At 45.9% G+C, this 14,521-nt stretch overlaps 1 protein-coding gene across 3 annotated transcripts in view; it reads right to left on the reverse strand.

Moving 5' to 3' along the window:
• Nucleotides 1-14,081, reverse strand: part of lrch4 (leucine-rich repeats and calponin homology (CH) domain containing 4) — a 36,492-nt gene extending 22,411 nt beyond the window's left edge. For 2 of the 3 annotated variants that reach the window (XM_042710368.1, XM_042710367.1), the window contains exon 1: nucleotides 13,664-14,081. In XM_042710368.1, coding sequence (XP_042566302.1) covers nucleotides 13,664-13,835 — 172 coding nt within the window. In that variant the 5' untranslated portion in view covers nucleotides 13,836-14,081. The remainder of the gene's footprint in view (nucleotides 1-13,663) is intronic. The other variant, XM_042710366.1, reaches the window with a different exon arrangement.
• Between the last annotated feature and the right edge of the window lie 440 nt (nucleotides 14,082-14,521).

The raw sequence follows: 14,521 nt of genomic DNA on the forward strand, positions 1-14,521 counted from the left end.
TGCTTTGTAGAATTGCACTATTGCACGAAGGCAGATAAGAGTTAATCATATTCTGTCTGTAGTGAGCATTAAATGACACGATGTACCAACACAGTTTATTTTGCCACCTTATTGTGCAATGACTAGCGTTATCTCTGCTTATCTTGTGTTGTCTCAACTCGCCTCCTTCTGTAAAATAGGCTACTTATGTCGCAAGGATACAAATGACTCAAGTGTTGAAAAGTTCAACTGAAACTAATGTTGGAAGACCAATGCCATTCTTTCCCCAATTCCCAGCAATCCTGGACGGCCATGTTTTGCCCACAGTTCAAGTTTGTCTCTCTGAAAGGTCCTCCCAGTACTTTTCAAGGTGCACTGAAATCAGACTCGGGAGTGTGTAGCTACAGAAGCGGATATGAAACAACATCTGACAGTAAAGGTTACTTTTTAAAGGATACAAAAAACACAATGGCGGTTTAGGCTAATGTAATGTTTGCCTTTACTGAACTGAAATGTATTCTGTAATGCAACAAAACTGAAAGTATTGACAGACTCTTATTACTGTGGTCTGAAATTGTCTTCACAGCTAACACTGGCTGCCTGCTCCAATCTCATAATGGTGAAATGATTAGCGCTGTCTAAGGACCTCTGAGCCCAGCAGTGGATGAAACAGAAGAGCCTCTTCAGCTGAGACAAGTGACTCTTTAGGCTGAGAGCAGGATTGAGAGCTGTTCAAACACAAAGACACAATGAAACCTCTCCTCTGCTCACTGCTCCATCCATCTTCTCTATCCTCCCATCTTTCATTCATTAATTCACTCACTCACTCGCTCTCACTGTGGTCGCTGGTGCATTATTAAGGAGCAAACCTCCTCCAGCTTCCTGCTTTTAAGGGGTCTGTCATTAGTTGCCATGGCGATGAAGCACAGGTGCGGTCTGGGGGGCCCCAGACCTTGTATCTATCTGTCTGTGTGTCTGTGTGTGTGTGTGTGTGTGTGTGTGTGTGTGTGTGTGTGTGTGTGTGTGTGTGTGTGTGTGTGTGTGTGTGTGTGTGTGTGTGTGTGTTTAAAGGGGAGGATATATTGCTGTTGGCATAATGCCAACAAAATCCAAGTCAACTCAGTTGATTAAATCAGTTTTGCAACTCTCCTCTTTGTGCTTTTCAGAACATGATAGTAAACATAAGGACAACGGATTTTAAACCACAACCGAGAAGTAATTGAAAAAGGGACAACAACAGACCTTAATATAAACAAACAGACCTTAATATGAACAACAAACAGACCTTAATATGAACTTCTGTGTAAGAGAGGGGTTGGGAGTGACTTGGTTGACTAAGGCTAGAACATAGACAGCCGTGCTATTTTAGCCTTGGTGTCTCAGGAGATGAAGTGCTGCTTGCTTGGATGTGCGGCTCCTTGACCGTTCCTTGACTTGGTGGAGCTGTCTGCACTCACAACAGATGCACTGACCACTTGAGTTACACACGCAAGAGACCATTTAATGCTTAGATGTATGATAGTCAGACAGGAATGAGAAAGAGAGGGAGAGAGGGAGAGAGGGAGAGGGAGAGGAAGAGAGAGGAAGAGAAACTTCATGACCACCACCTGTCACTCCTCCTCTCCCCCTCCACCTCTCCCTCTTTCTCCCGCAGGCAAGAAGATTAACCAGAGCTGATTATCCAGCAGGCAAGAGGGATGACTCCCACACACACACACTTACTCACTCACAGAATAACACACACACACACACACACACACACACTTACTCACTCACAGAATAACACACACACACACACACACACACACACACACTTACTCACTCACAGAATAACACACTTTGTCTCTCCTACGCTCATGAACATCTATCAAGGCTGTGAGGCACATGTTTGCTCATACTCCTGTTCTGAATATGCACACACACACACACGCACACACGCACACACGCACACACGCACACACTAACAGTTAAACAACAGACCCAAACATGTTCCTCTCTTTGATCACTCATCCAACTGACACACACTCACACAGTCAGACAGTTACACACTCACCACAAGACATATGAAGACAACATCTAACCCATTCACACATCACACAGCCCATATCTCAAGCTTCAGAGTGTGTGTGTGTGTGTGTGTGTGTGTGTGTGTGTGTGTGTGTGTGTGTGTGTGTGTGTGTGTGTGTGTGTGTGTGTGTGTGTGTGTGTGTGTGTGTTGACTCTAGACTCTTTACAGCCAGTGATTTACTCCCCACCTGCGGCCAAGAACACTGCTCTCATCCCTCACCACAACACTGAAATATAAGAGGGGAAAAACACAGGCTTCTCCAAAATCTGTGTGTCTGCGTATGGACACACACAGGCGCGTGCGTGCGTGCGTGTGTCTCTGTGTGTGTGTGTGTGTGTGTGTGTGTGTGTGTGTGTGTGTGTGTGTGTGTGTGTGTGTGTGTGTGTGTGTGTGTGTACTAGACGACAGACTTATGAAGGGATCAGGTACTGAGTCATACCATGAGGTAGAGGCCCTAAGGGGGAAAGATGGTTGCTGGGGGGAGAAAGGGAGAGGGAGAGAGAGGGAGAGAGAAAAACAAAAGAGAGAGAATGAGTAACCAGGGCCACATATAATAGCAGTGAAGCCTTGAACAAAAGTCTGAAAAGAGGGGGAGAGAGGGAAAAAAAAAGACAAGGGTGAGAGAACAAAAACACAGGGCAGTGTGACTCAACAAATTGGACAGATCATCCCCCTCTCCCTCCCTCCCTTTCTTTCTTTCTTTCTTTCTCTCATCACCTCCCTCCCCCTCTTCTTACTGAAACTAGGAGTTCTTGCAGAGTCATACTCAGATGCAAATCAGTGGGTGAAGGGAACTCCGAGGGGAGGAGAGGAGCCGTCCCTGGAAACCCCAACCGAACGCATCACCACACTGCAGTCAAACACCTGCCTGGTGCTGGCAGCGTTGGGCAGTGGGCACCAGCGTAATGTGGAGCGTGCCGTGTGGGCACTGGAACTCAATAGAAGCTGGGTATCACTGCCTAGCACTGTAAAATCCAACAATTAAAAAGCCTACGTGCTTTGAACTTGTGTGTGTTGTGTAACTGCAAGGGTTCTTCGACTAGCCTAATCCCTAAGGAATAATCCCTGCGGTCAGATTGGGACCCTTTGAAAGGTTCCTTGTAGAGGACTTTCTGAGAGGTGCTCACGGGCTAGACTAAATGAAGAGTCCTTTGCGGTTCTTCGCCTGTCATTCTTTACGCAGAAGCGTTCTAGAAAATGTGCAGATTGAACAAAAACCTTGAAGGGCTGTGTGGGGGAAAAAGAGCGTTTAGGCCCTACTACCAGGGGAGGCGTCACGCACAGTTACTGCACAACACTGAGTGCTTAGTGCTGTTTCAAGCTCCTGTGAGCCATACTTCTGAAGAACACCTCGACTAAATCTCTTTTTTAAAACAGTCACTGAAATAGATGCTCTGAGAAAAAGCACGCCTGTGTCATAATCCTGGGGCCTCCGCACCCTGCAACTGAAGATTTCTTCCCCTGCTTAAACTGAACGGATTAACCAAACAATGCACTTCCAAAGAGAATGGCATAGCTGCTTAACCATTAGTTTGTGTTTACACAGTCATTTACAGGGGGGAAGTTAAATAAGACCTGTCAATGTGATTTGGAGGGGCTTGGTGACCTGCTACTGTCGGTAGTCCAAATGTGTTAACTCGGTCCTTTTGCCTGTGCTTTGGCTGTGTTTACGCATAGCGTAGTACGCCATTAGGCTGTGGAGTGTATTATGGTATGGTTTTAAAAGTAAGAAGAATAGAAGTATCAGTATAATACAAAAATAAGTCAGACATCAAAATAGCCTCCTACTCTTGAAGGAGGAATAAGACTTACTATGGAAGCCGCCTGATCTTCTGTTGTTTTACTGTTTTGAGTGACCCGTTTCTAATGACAACGGCACTGAGAATTTTTTTTTGCGGTAGATTATCACCACACCGGCAACTGAATTAACACCGTCACGTCCTGTTTGAAACCAACAGCATTTGAGTGGGTCAAATGTACACATAGGATGTGTTTGAGTGTGTTTGCGTACGTGTGTGTGTGTGTGTGTGTGGTTTCGTAAAATAGGGAAGGAGGCACAGCAGAGGTCTGAAGCAGAAACTCCCTCTCTTGAAGCCCAGTGAAAACATGAAGGGGTGAAGCGGTAGGATTCATGGCCCTCGCCACTCAGCCCTGTGTACTGACAGTCTGTTTGTGTTTGCATGTCTACTCACAATTAAATGCCTCTAATATGTTTGTATCCTGTCATCTTTGTATACATCCAGATGATAATATTTTAATGAGGGCGATAAGTGTGTGTGTGTGTGTGTGTGTGTGTGTGTGCTCCAGGTTGTTGTAACTATGCAAAGACTGGCTGCTGCCATGCAAAAAGGAATTGGAGGGGCAGGAGTCTGGCCCAGGAGACCACAGGGCCAAACTTATATAACCTCTCTCTCTCTTTCTCTCTCACACATAACAAACAATAAAAATAACAAAAATAACTACAGCAATGTGTCTGATAATATTACAGTCCACTAGCATCATGGACTTCTCTTCCTTCATCTGCTTGATGTACACAGGAACACCCTGCATGCTGTTCATGGCTATATTGATCAGGAATATTTTTCTGTGCATAAATTAATTTGTTGGCCTTTCATTATTAACTAGTGTTCCTGTTTTTTGAGTTTCTGCATCTCGCTCGCCTTTCATGCAAATGAGAATATCAGTGCCAGTAGCCTATGGTGGTGTAGTGCATCAAATCTCCATGGTGACCAAAGTATGCTGCTTTAACAGCAGAAGGAAGAAAGAGAGAGAAAGAGAGAGAGAGAAAGAGAGAGCGAGCGAGAGAGTGAGAGAGAGAGAGAGAGAGGTGGTGGTTGCGAGCAGTGAGAAGGAAGGCAATCTGTGGTGGTGTGAAAATCAGTCTTGGGACACAGCCTAAGCCTACAAAGAGTACAGAGTGACGTCACTGTCAACAGCAACTGTTGCCTTACTCTCAGGCCCTCTCTCTCTCTCTACCTCTCTCTCTCTCTACCTCTCTCTCTTTCTACCTCTCTCTCTTTCTACCTCTCTCTCTTTCTACCTCTCTCTCTTTCTACCTCTCTCTCTCTACCCCTCCCTCCCTCCCTCACAGGTTGTCTATATTGTTGTCATGCATTCTGTGTTTTAAAGGCGCAGTAATGTAAAGGTTTTAATATTAGTTTAATGAATGTGTTGTGTTATATCTCTCTTTCCCCCCTGCGTCTCTCTGCATCCCCCCCCCCCCCCCCACACACACACACACACACACACACACACACACACACACACACAAACTCTCTCTCTCTCCCTCCCTCCGTAGAGGGGCTATGCTGCTGCTGCTGCTGCTGCTGGCCCGTGTGTCCAATGGAAACCAGATGTGTACTAAAACATTAAACACACACCATGCACACTCAGCCCATTACTGGGCCTTTTCGCTGATAAAACTCTACAAATCCAATAATGTGTTAAGAAATGAAGGCGTCAAACCCCCACTACATTCTTTAAAAAGAACAAATAAGACAGAAAGAGGGTGTAAGCTGCACAGAGTATATCCAACAGGGCTTTCTCCCTCCGTTTACTTGTGCTGTATAGACATCTTTCACCCAAGAGAACAATAACAACGAGCGGCCTAATGGTTCTCCATAAACCTCTAACCTCGAGGCTGGTTATCTTTAGAAGCGTGTAGATGTTCATGAAGTTAGATTCCTGTCATTCATTACATGTGCGTAAAGGCTGTAAGTAGTGCGCAGCCTCATTGGGTGTCTTTCAGTGTGACTAACCCTGTGGTGCTCGCTCTGTTAAAAGTGATCTTTGCAAAAGGTCGGAGGTGACGTCATTGCTTAGGCTTGGCCTTAAATGCAACACTGTACATTACTCTTTCCCTATGTACACACGTACACGCACGCGCACACACACACACACACACTCTCTTTCCTCCTGCCATCACACACCTCTCCACTATCCTGATTAGTTTGGACCCCCCTTTCCTTGTGTCCTTTCCTTCTAAAAAGCCCCTCACACACACACACACACACTCCACCCATCCCACTCCCCCATGGCGTCTCTAATGTGGAGAGGCCTTGAATAAAACCATCTGGCCACACCAGAGTCAACACTGCTGCCGAGCAGAACAGCTATCAGTTACATAACAGCCTCTGTGGCTCATGATTCTCACACACACACACACACACACACACACACACACACACACACACACACACACACACACACACACACACACACACACACACACACACACACACACACACACACACACACACACACACCAGGAGTGGCTAAGGTTGCCAAGACATTCTGTGCGCCTTGAAACACTATGCTGCCTCCTGATCGGCATGGGGCTGTGGGGATCAGTTCTTGGCCTCATCACTCTCCCAGCCAGTCAGCTGCTACTGCCCGCACAGAGACCTGCGCTCGTTACCCAGCACGGCACGCCACAGATCACAGATCAGCACAGAGTAGGGAAAAGCCAGCAGGGCAACGCAGCAGACTACACAGCATCTGCATGCACAGAACCCCAGTCAATGCTAGCCTGTAGCCCTACATAGAAGTATAAAATGGCCTATGACTATCACCACGTGTTAGATGACTCATACACCACTATATACTTTTATTTTGTAATTGAGGAGAAGGACAAAATGGCACAGATATTACATAACAGAGGCAGGCACCAAGCAATAGGCTTAACAATAGCAGAGGTGCACTAGTAGCTTAGTTAGAAATCTAAACAAAGTTAGCTATGGCATTTAGTAGGCAAGTTAGGGCATTTAGTAGGTAAGTAAGGGCATTTAGTTGGCAAGTTAGGGCATTTAGTAGGTAAGTAAGGGCATTTAGTTGGCAAGTTAGGGCATTTAGTAGGCAAGTAAGGGCATTTAGTAGGTAAGTAAGGGCATTTAGTAGGTAAGTTAGGGCATTTAGTAGGCAAGAGGGCATCCTCTGAACCACAGAGGGGCCCCACTTCCTCAGCATGTGGCAGCAAGTGAAGTGTCTCTTTCTTTCAATCTCTTTTCTCTCTCCTCTCTTCTTTCTCGCACACTTGTCCCTGACTGTTTGGATGTGTCCCTCACTCTGGATGGACCATGAGTTGGGTTCAGTCCCAGTGTCTGCTGTGGGGCCCGTCGCTGAGTCAGGCTGCAGGAGGAGGAGGCTAGAACAGCAATAGATCATATGAGAGTTATAGCCACACTGAGAGGAGCTGGCGCTGGAGGCCAATGGGGTGACAATGACCCTGTCTATTTGACTTGGACTCCTTCCCTCTCTCTCTCTCTCTGTTTTCCTCTCTCAATTTTATTTATTTATTTATTTTTTTAAACTTTTTTTTTTTCTCTCACTCTCTGTCTCACTCGCTCCCGAGGGAGTATAAAGGATTCTCTTCACCATCTGCCATGCAGCAAGACCAGGCAGACGAACAGGCGCTCTCAGAGACTGAGAGAGAGAGAGAGAGAGAGAGAGAGCGAGCAAGAAAGAAAGAGAGAGAGAGAGAGAATGCTGATGATGCTGTCATTCTGTCCATTACTGTTATATTACATTAAGTCCTGGTGTCACAGTGTTATATGATCATTCTGAATACTGGCTTTGACACTGATGACTCTAGATTCACTCTAATGAAGCAACTCTGAATTTGAATTTCAAGGAGCGCGGGCAAGAGGAAGATACAGAAGGCTAAGCAAAAGAGAGAGAGTCGAGAGAAGGTCAGAAAATGAGTCAGAGGGAGTCACAGCATGAAAAGTTCAGGTTTGTGAGGGACACAGAGACTCTCTGTGAGGAAGAAGATATTGGTCTGAGATGGAATACAAGGAAGAAATGTGAAAGACAGAGAGAGAGAGAGAAAGAGAAAGAGAGAGAGAGACAGAGAGACAGAGAGAGAGAGAAAGAGGGCCAATACAGTAGAAGGAGGAGGGAAGCAGACATTGCAGCACGACAAAGCCACATCCGGAGTAGGGGCCGGAAATGCAGCAAGCAAGGGGAAGCGCGAGGAACACTGCGCAACAGCTGGTTCTCTCTCTGACACACACACACACACGAACGCACGCACACACACACACACAGGCTGGGAGAGAGAAAGAGAGCAGGACATGCACTGCATGACAGTAAAGCACATACAGCAACCTCAAAACAAGGGCTGTAGCTGAGAGCTTACTCAAGAACACACCACACACAAACACACCACAACCCTGAAGGCGCCTCAGATCATAACAGTTTAGACAGAGCTCTCGGCAGGCTGGATAATCTCTACCTTATCGCAGTGTTTTCGCCGACTTCTGAAATCACACACTCCACTCTCTCGAGCGGCTTAGCCACTGGAGGTTATGTAAATCCAAACGAGCTGAGGGAAGTTAGCCCTGCTGTCTGAATAATCACAGAGAGAGCCTGGTCTGCCTGGAGATTTCATGGAGCCATAAAAGGTCAAAGGTCAACACGGAGTTGAACCATACTACCACACCAAAGGAAACGATATGGCTGTTCATAAAATTGGAAGACCTTGTGCAGTTTTCTCAGCTACACAGCTCATAAAACAGAAATATAACAGCACAACATTGGGAAGAACCAGATGATTTGTTTGAGGAAAAAATACAACAGAGAGAGAAGAATTGCTGGGGTGGGGTTAGAGGGTTGCAACAGACAGCTCCCTAACACTCCTTTGCTCCTTTGTGTGTGTGTGTGTGAGTGTGTGTGTGTGTGTGTGTGTGTGTCTGTTGGTGTTGGTGTGTGTGTGTGTGCAAAGGAGTGTTAGGGAGCTGTCTGTTGTAACACAAAACAGAGGAGTACAAAACTAAGAGCACCCTGTTGAAACTGACAGTTTTATTTCCTATTTAACATCTCCGTGGCGACAGGCAGCCGGGGAGCTCTGAACTGGTAGGATACTGCCAGGCCGCATGTCGCCACAGAGACTGAAACAACTACAAGGAAGTGAAGCTGATAAGCGGAGAGGCCCAATAAAGAGCCAGATTTGAGGAGAACACAGTTTTACTAGGGTGAGGTGTGCCTGTGTGTACTAGGGCGAGGTGTGCCCGTGTGTACTAGGGCTGTGTATTGGCAAGAATCTGGCGATGCAATATGCTGTGATACAGGGTATATGATTTATTTGCAATATATTTCAATGCTGTAAACAAGGTGATCCATTGCGATTTAAAAAAAAAAACACTATATGCATCAAATCTGAGTAAAAGAAAGTTTACTATTTTACACAATCAGAACAGTAGGATCTGCACAGTCCCTGTAACCATCCACCATCATAGCGCTGCTTTTTGTGCCATCTGAGCAAAGGCATTAACATTTGCCTGTCAGTAATCTATTAAATAAGAATCGATACAGTATTTTTGAGAATCAATGCAGCAAAACAAAACATAATATTGCGGTACTGAAGTGTAGTAGTGTTTTCTTGCAGCCCTAATGTGTACACACACACGCACTCAAGCACGGGCACAGTATGGTAAACTATTCAAACGTAGCTCTTGTTGTCAGTGGGAGAAATCCTTGACCCAAATCAAATATTTGACTGTACTTTGTTTGTAACCTGAGACTGTGCTGGCAAAGACAACTCCGGTGCCAAACTTCACTCTTTTCAGCTGAGAGAGGCAAAGACATGGAATGAGATGTTGAAAGGTTCTGGAATGTTCCCCAGTGCACCTCAGGGCCTGGTCTGTGCCTCTCATGTCTCTATGTCGCTGATCAACAGACCTGATTGGACACACTGTGTTTGTCTAAACAAATACACACTCAGGGCACGCTCACTCTTACAAGAACGATCACCAACAAATACGCAAACACACACACTTTCATCATTTTACAAGTGTTTTTAATGTGCCTGTCCCCATATTACCTAACGAAAAACAGCCAGTGGAACAATAGAAAACATGAGGAAGAGAGAGGCAAGAAAACAAGAGAGAGAGAATGGGGGGTGCAGGAGGGAGAGAGAGGGAGAGAGGGAGAGTGAGACTGAAAGGAATGATGTAGTGAGAACGGGACATGGCTGGAAAAGATAGCGCAGCACAGGGTCTCCAAATTGTTTAAGGTAGAAAAAGGGGAAAGGGAGAGAGAGGGGGCGAAAGGAAGAGAGAAGGGGAGAAAGACAAGTGTGACTCACACAATGGGAGGGTGTATAGGCTGTTTAGTGAGTTCCAGGCAGGAGGAGAGAGACCCCCGTTTTCGGGAATGTGACGACAATGGGAGCAGCAGGAGCAGCCCAAGGACTGTTTCATCAAAAGCCCTGCCCCTCCCCCACCGTAACCCCCGTCTCTCTCTCACACACACACACACACACACACACACACACACACACACACACACACACACACACACACCCCTTCATCGTTTTATATCTCAGCTGCTGCAGTGCTTAGTTGTGGTATGAAGTGTGTCTGCTCCCTCTGTCTCTCTGTTCCTTCAACAAAAAGCTGTTGTGTTCCACACGCCCCAGGGGTCACGAGTTTGGGGAGCCCCACGACAAATATTTATTAACTTTGCACCAACTTTCTCTTACTGTCTCTTTCTCTCTCTCTCTCTCTCTTCCCTTTTCCTTCTCCCTTCCTCTCTTTCTATCGGTCCATTGACCATGTGCCGTTTTTCTCTGCGCCTGTTTTCTCCAGTCTCTCTCATCTCACTCGCTCAATCGCTCTCTCTTTTCTGATTTTCCCCTCTAGCTATATCCCTTTGTCCTCATCTTTGTCTTCATCTCTCTCTCTCTCTGCTGTTATTTCTCTGCAGCGCTGTTAGTCCTGGGGCAGACAGGGGAGAGGCTGCACCTCCCAACCCCCTACAGGCTGCCAGGGAGGGGAATCCTGCTGTTATTACACCCCAGCTCTGTCCCGGTGCACACACAGCTACCGCAGAGAACACACAAAGATGTGCGTACACACACATACACTAATCATTCACTCTCACAAAACAGACACACACATGCTTATACAAATACAAAAATACATACACCTACCCTGCTCTCTCACTAATACACACGTGCACTTTAAAGACACACACATGTGCACACAAACACATTAAGGTTATTGGAAATAAGCAATAGTTGAGTTCTGAATCTGGGGGGGGCTTCTGTTAAGATGTGGGATTTGCTGAGACACACAAGTGCGTTTTGTTCCCCTGGATGATCCAGGGCCAGTCTCCCTCTCTCTGTCTCTCTTCATCTTTTCCCTTTCAATTCATGTCTTCTCACAGGGCTGCTGCTGCTACTGCTGCTTCTTCTTCTTCTCCCCCCTCCCTCCTTCTCTCGTTCCGTCTCTCCTCTTCTTCCCTCAGGGAGAGCTGAACCCCTGACCTTCCTGTGGGGAAGTCTGCGCTGGAGCGCCGGCAGGAGACTGGAAGCAGCAGAAGAAAGGGGGAAAAAGAAGGAGAAAAAAAAAAGAAAGAAAGAGCGAGCGAAAGAAAGGTTGTTTTTATAAAAGAGAAGAGGGCCCCCCTTCAGGCCCTGCTGGCATCGAGCAGAAGTTTGTGGGCTTCAGTGTTCGTTGCCTCGGCCTGCACACTGCCCACTTCAGAGAGCTCTCTCCAGCCTGCTACCAGACGACTGGATGCTCTGCTCATCTCGCCTCTATTCTTGGTAATATTTGTAACTTCAGCTCCATGATGGCTGTGCTTAAAAAAGAAACACACAATGCCGTCCTAACCTACAACCAATCGTTGTTTGATCTAAAAAAAAGTTTTCAAAGAAGCCTTACAATTACAGCCCACCTCATGGTTAGGGAGTAGCAGGTAGGCTAAGAGCAGGGTGTGCCGCAGCAGATTGGCATGAATTCGACATGTAGCCTTTTGCTAAGATGGACTTGAGAACAAAGAAAAATGAGTCACTGTATAGAGGATAGGAACAGGATTGGCCAAGCAGACGTAGAGATCAATGCAGATACGATACCACTGTATTTGTTTGTGTGTGCGCCCAATGACTGAACCTGGAGGAACCAGTCAGGCTTGCAGTTAATGGGCGAGTCAGTGAGCAGAGATCAAACTCAGACAGAGCTAAGAGGAACTGACCCAAGGGCAGGAACACAATCACCATGGTGATGAGCCAGCAAGTCGAATGTTTTGATGGTTGCTAAAGAGATACATCAAGGAGATAGTGAAACAAAAATTGCAAATCATGTTCCCATCCAAATTGGGCAACAATTATGGGTACAGTAAGTGAAGCAGACAAGTCTTACCTTGCCATACAGCCAAGACACACACACACACACACACACACACACACACACACACACACACACGCACACTCACTCACACGCACACACAGTGTGAAAGAGTGTCATGTGTTGGCACAAAGTCAGCATGCTAAGAGAATATTGTGTGTCTCTCTGAACCCAGACAATTGTGTGTGTGTGTGTGTGTGTGTGTAAGTCTGTGACTGATGTTTCTTTAGCTTCTCACCCTTATCTACATTATTTAGGAGCAGCTGGCGCCTCATGTAGGTTAATGTTTCTGGGACATGTCAAAAAGAGTTGTCTTCTGTTCTATTGCTCCACGAGTAAGTGACTCGCAAGAATACCAAACCGTAAATGAATTCAGTGAATTGAAGACACAAGCAGGCGAGACTGAGGGGGGTATAGGGTGGTTTGAAGACATGAAAAAAAAAAACATAGAATCCTTAGTACAACTACTTACAAGCACCACTTTCAAGTCATTGGGGAAAGAAAATGTGAAAAGCCATGATTTCTAGCTTTGGCCATGGCTCTAACACAACACAAAAACTGTGTGCAACTAAGATAACCTTATCTACAGTCTCAGACACATTAATCATACAAATATCAATTACTGTTACCTAGCTCTCTCGGTGGCAGCTGTGTATATGTGTGTGTTTGTGTTAATACATCTATGGCCTATTCCCCTCACATGGCAGGGGAGCAGATGGTCACAATTACCGAGAACACAGCACTAGCTTCTTTGAGAAGAGGGGGCGTTTGAGGAGTGTCGCGGGGCGTCTAGCTGTATCATCTTAGCTAGCAAGCAAGCTAACGAGTTTGATTTCAACAACTAGCATGGCCTAATCCTCTTTCAACAGGGCAAGGGAGAATTTAGCCCAGCTAACTTATGTTACCTCTCTAATTGTATGTCAAAGGACATTAACATTTCCATCACAGAGTGATAAAAAGGTGCATTGAAACTACTCAATTCGAATGTCTGTTTACAACTAACAACAGGACAGTGACAACATTAAGTGTTCGCTATACAACACAGGCCCTTCATCTATGCAAGAGAAGTATACTGATGCAGCAAGAACTCCTTTGCAACAACAGGAAGCGAATGCGAAAATCTTGAACTTGCAGCTAATGCTATCTCTCACCTAGCAAGACAACATTATGCTTAAGTCACGCTGGTGGGAGAAAACGTGGACTGTAAACTAAGCAATACTGTTGAGGCTTGAAGTCAGTCACATTGGACTTCAGTGTTTAAAAGTGTTGTTGCCTACTTGGAGTCAACTCAAAAGATGAGGAACTAGCTTGCTGTTCTGCACAACACGCTTGCTTGGCTCAGCTGGACGATGCACCACGTTAGAGAGAATGCAGGTGGGGGAGAAGAGAGTGAAACAAAAGAGAGACCCAAATGACTGGCCACTGAGAGCCATGTCGCTTTATTTGTAAGACAACGGTTCAGAAACAGAGGGGAAAGTAAACTGCTTACCTGCGTATGTAATGTCCGACAAGTCATAGTTCTTAGCGGTTCGTGGAAACTCCTTCAGTTTACGGTTAGACAAGTTGAGAGCACCGCTCGACGCAGCCTCCTCCAGCGCCTTCTCCACGTTCCGGCTGGCCGCTATTGTCGCCGGCAGCTGGGAAACATCCCCAGCAGCCATGAAACACAAATACGCCGCTAATATCACTTTATTCGTATAGTAAGTTAAAAGCCTGAAATTAGACTTTTCTTTTCCGTTATTCTGTACTCGCAAAAGGCGTGGTATCCCTTGTTGAAGTTCTGTAGTCCAAAAAAGACATCACGTTAAATCCAACAAGAAAATGAATCTCCCTCTCCAGACTAGACAAACACATCCACTCCGTTTCGCGAGCGGACCGTAGTAACTGTCAATCTGTCAGTAAGCTGCGCGAGGCAACCGGGGGCGTGGTCACATGGTGAGGAAAGTCTTGATTGACATGTCGGACACACCCTAAACGTATTCTTCACTGGAAAACACAGGCTTAGCTTGGAGGAAAGGGGCGTACTTATTTTCATGATTTCAGAGGGCCAAGAGGATAGACAAGCCAATCAGAGAAAAGATGAACTTGTGGTTCACAGGAGTTCCAGGGAAGCGTCCGAAGTAAGTAAGTAGCCTACTTATCGACAAAACCAGTCGTGAAACTGGGAGACAGTTACCATTATCCAACTATAATCAAGGTGAAGCCAGTTGTTCACTGAGTGAAATAGTTTTTTAGGGCACATTTCCCAAAGGGTTAGAATATAATTGCAGAATATTGAATGCACAAGAGGGAAATTACTAAATTCATCGACGATATTTTCGTTCTTTTTTATGTGTGTGAGAGATGT

Source organism: Clupea harengus, chromosome 18 (assembly GCF_900700415.2).
Source record: "Clupea harengus chromosome 18, Ch_v2.0.2, whole genome shotgun sequence".
NCBI lineage: Eukaryota > Metazoa > Chordata > Actinopteri > Clupeiformes > Clupeidae > Clupea > Clupea harengus.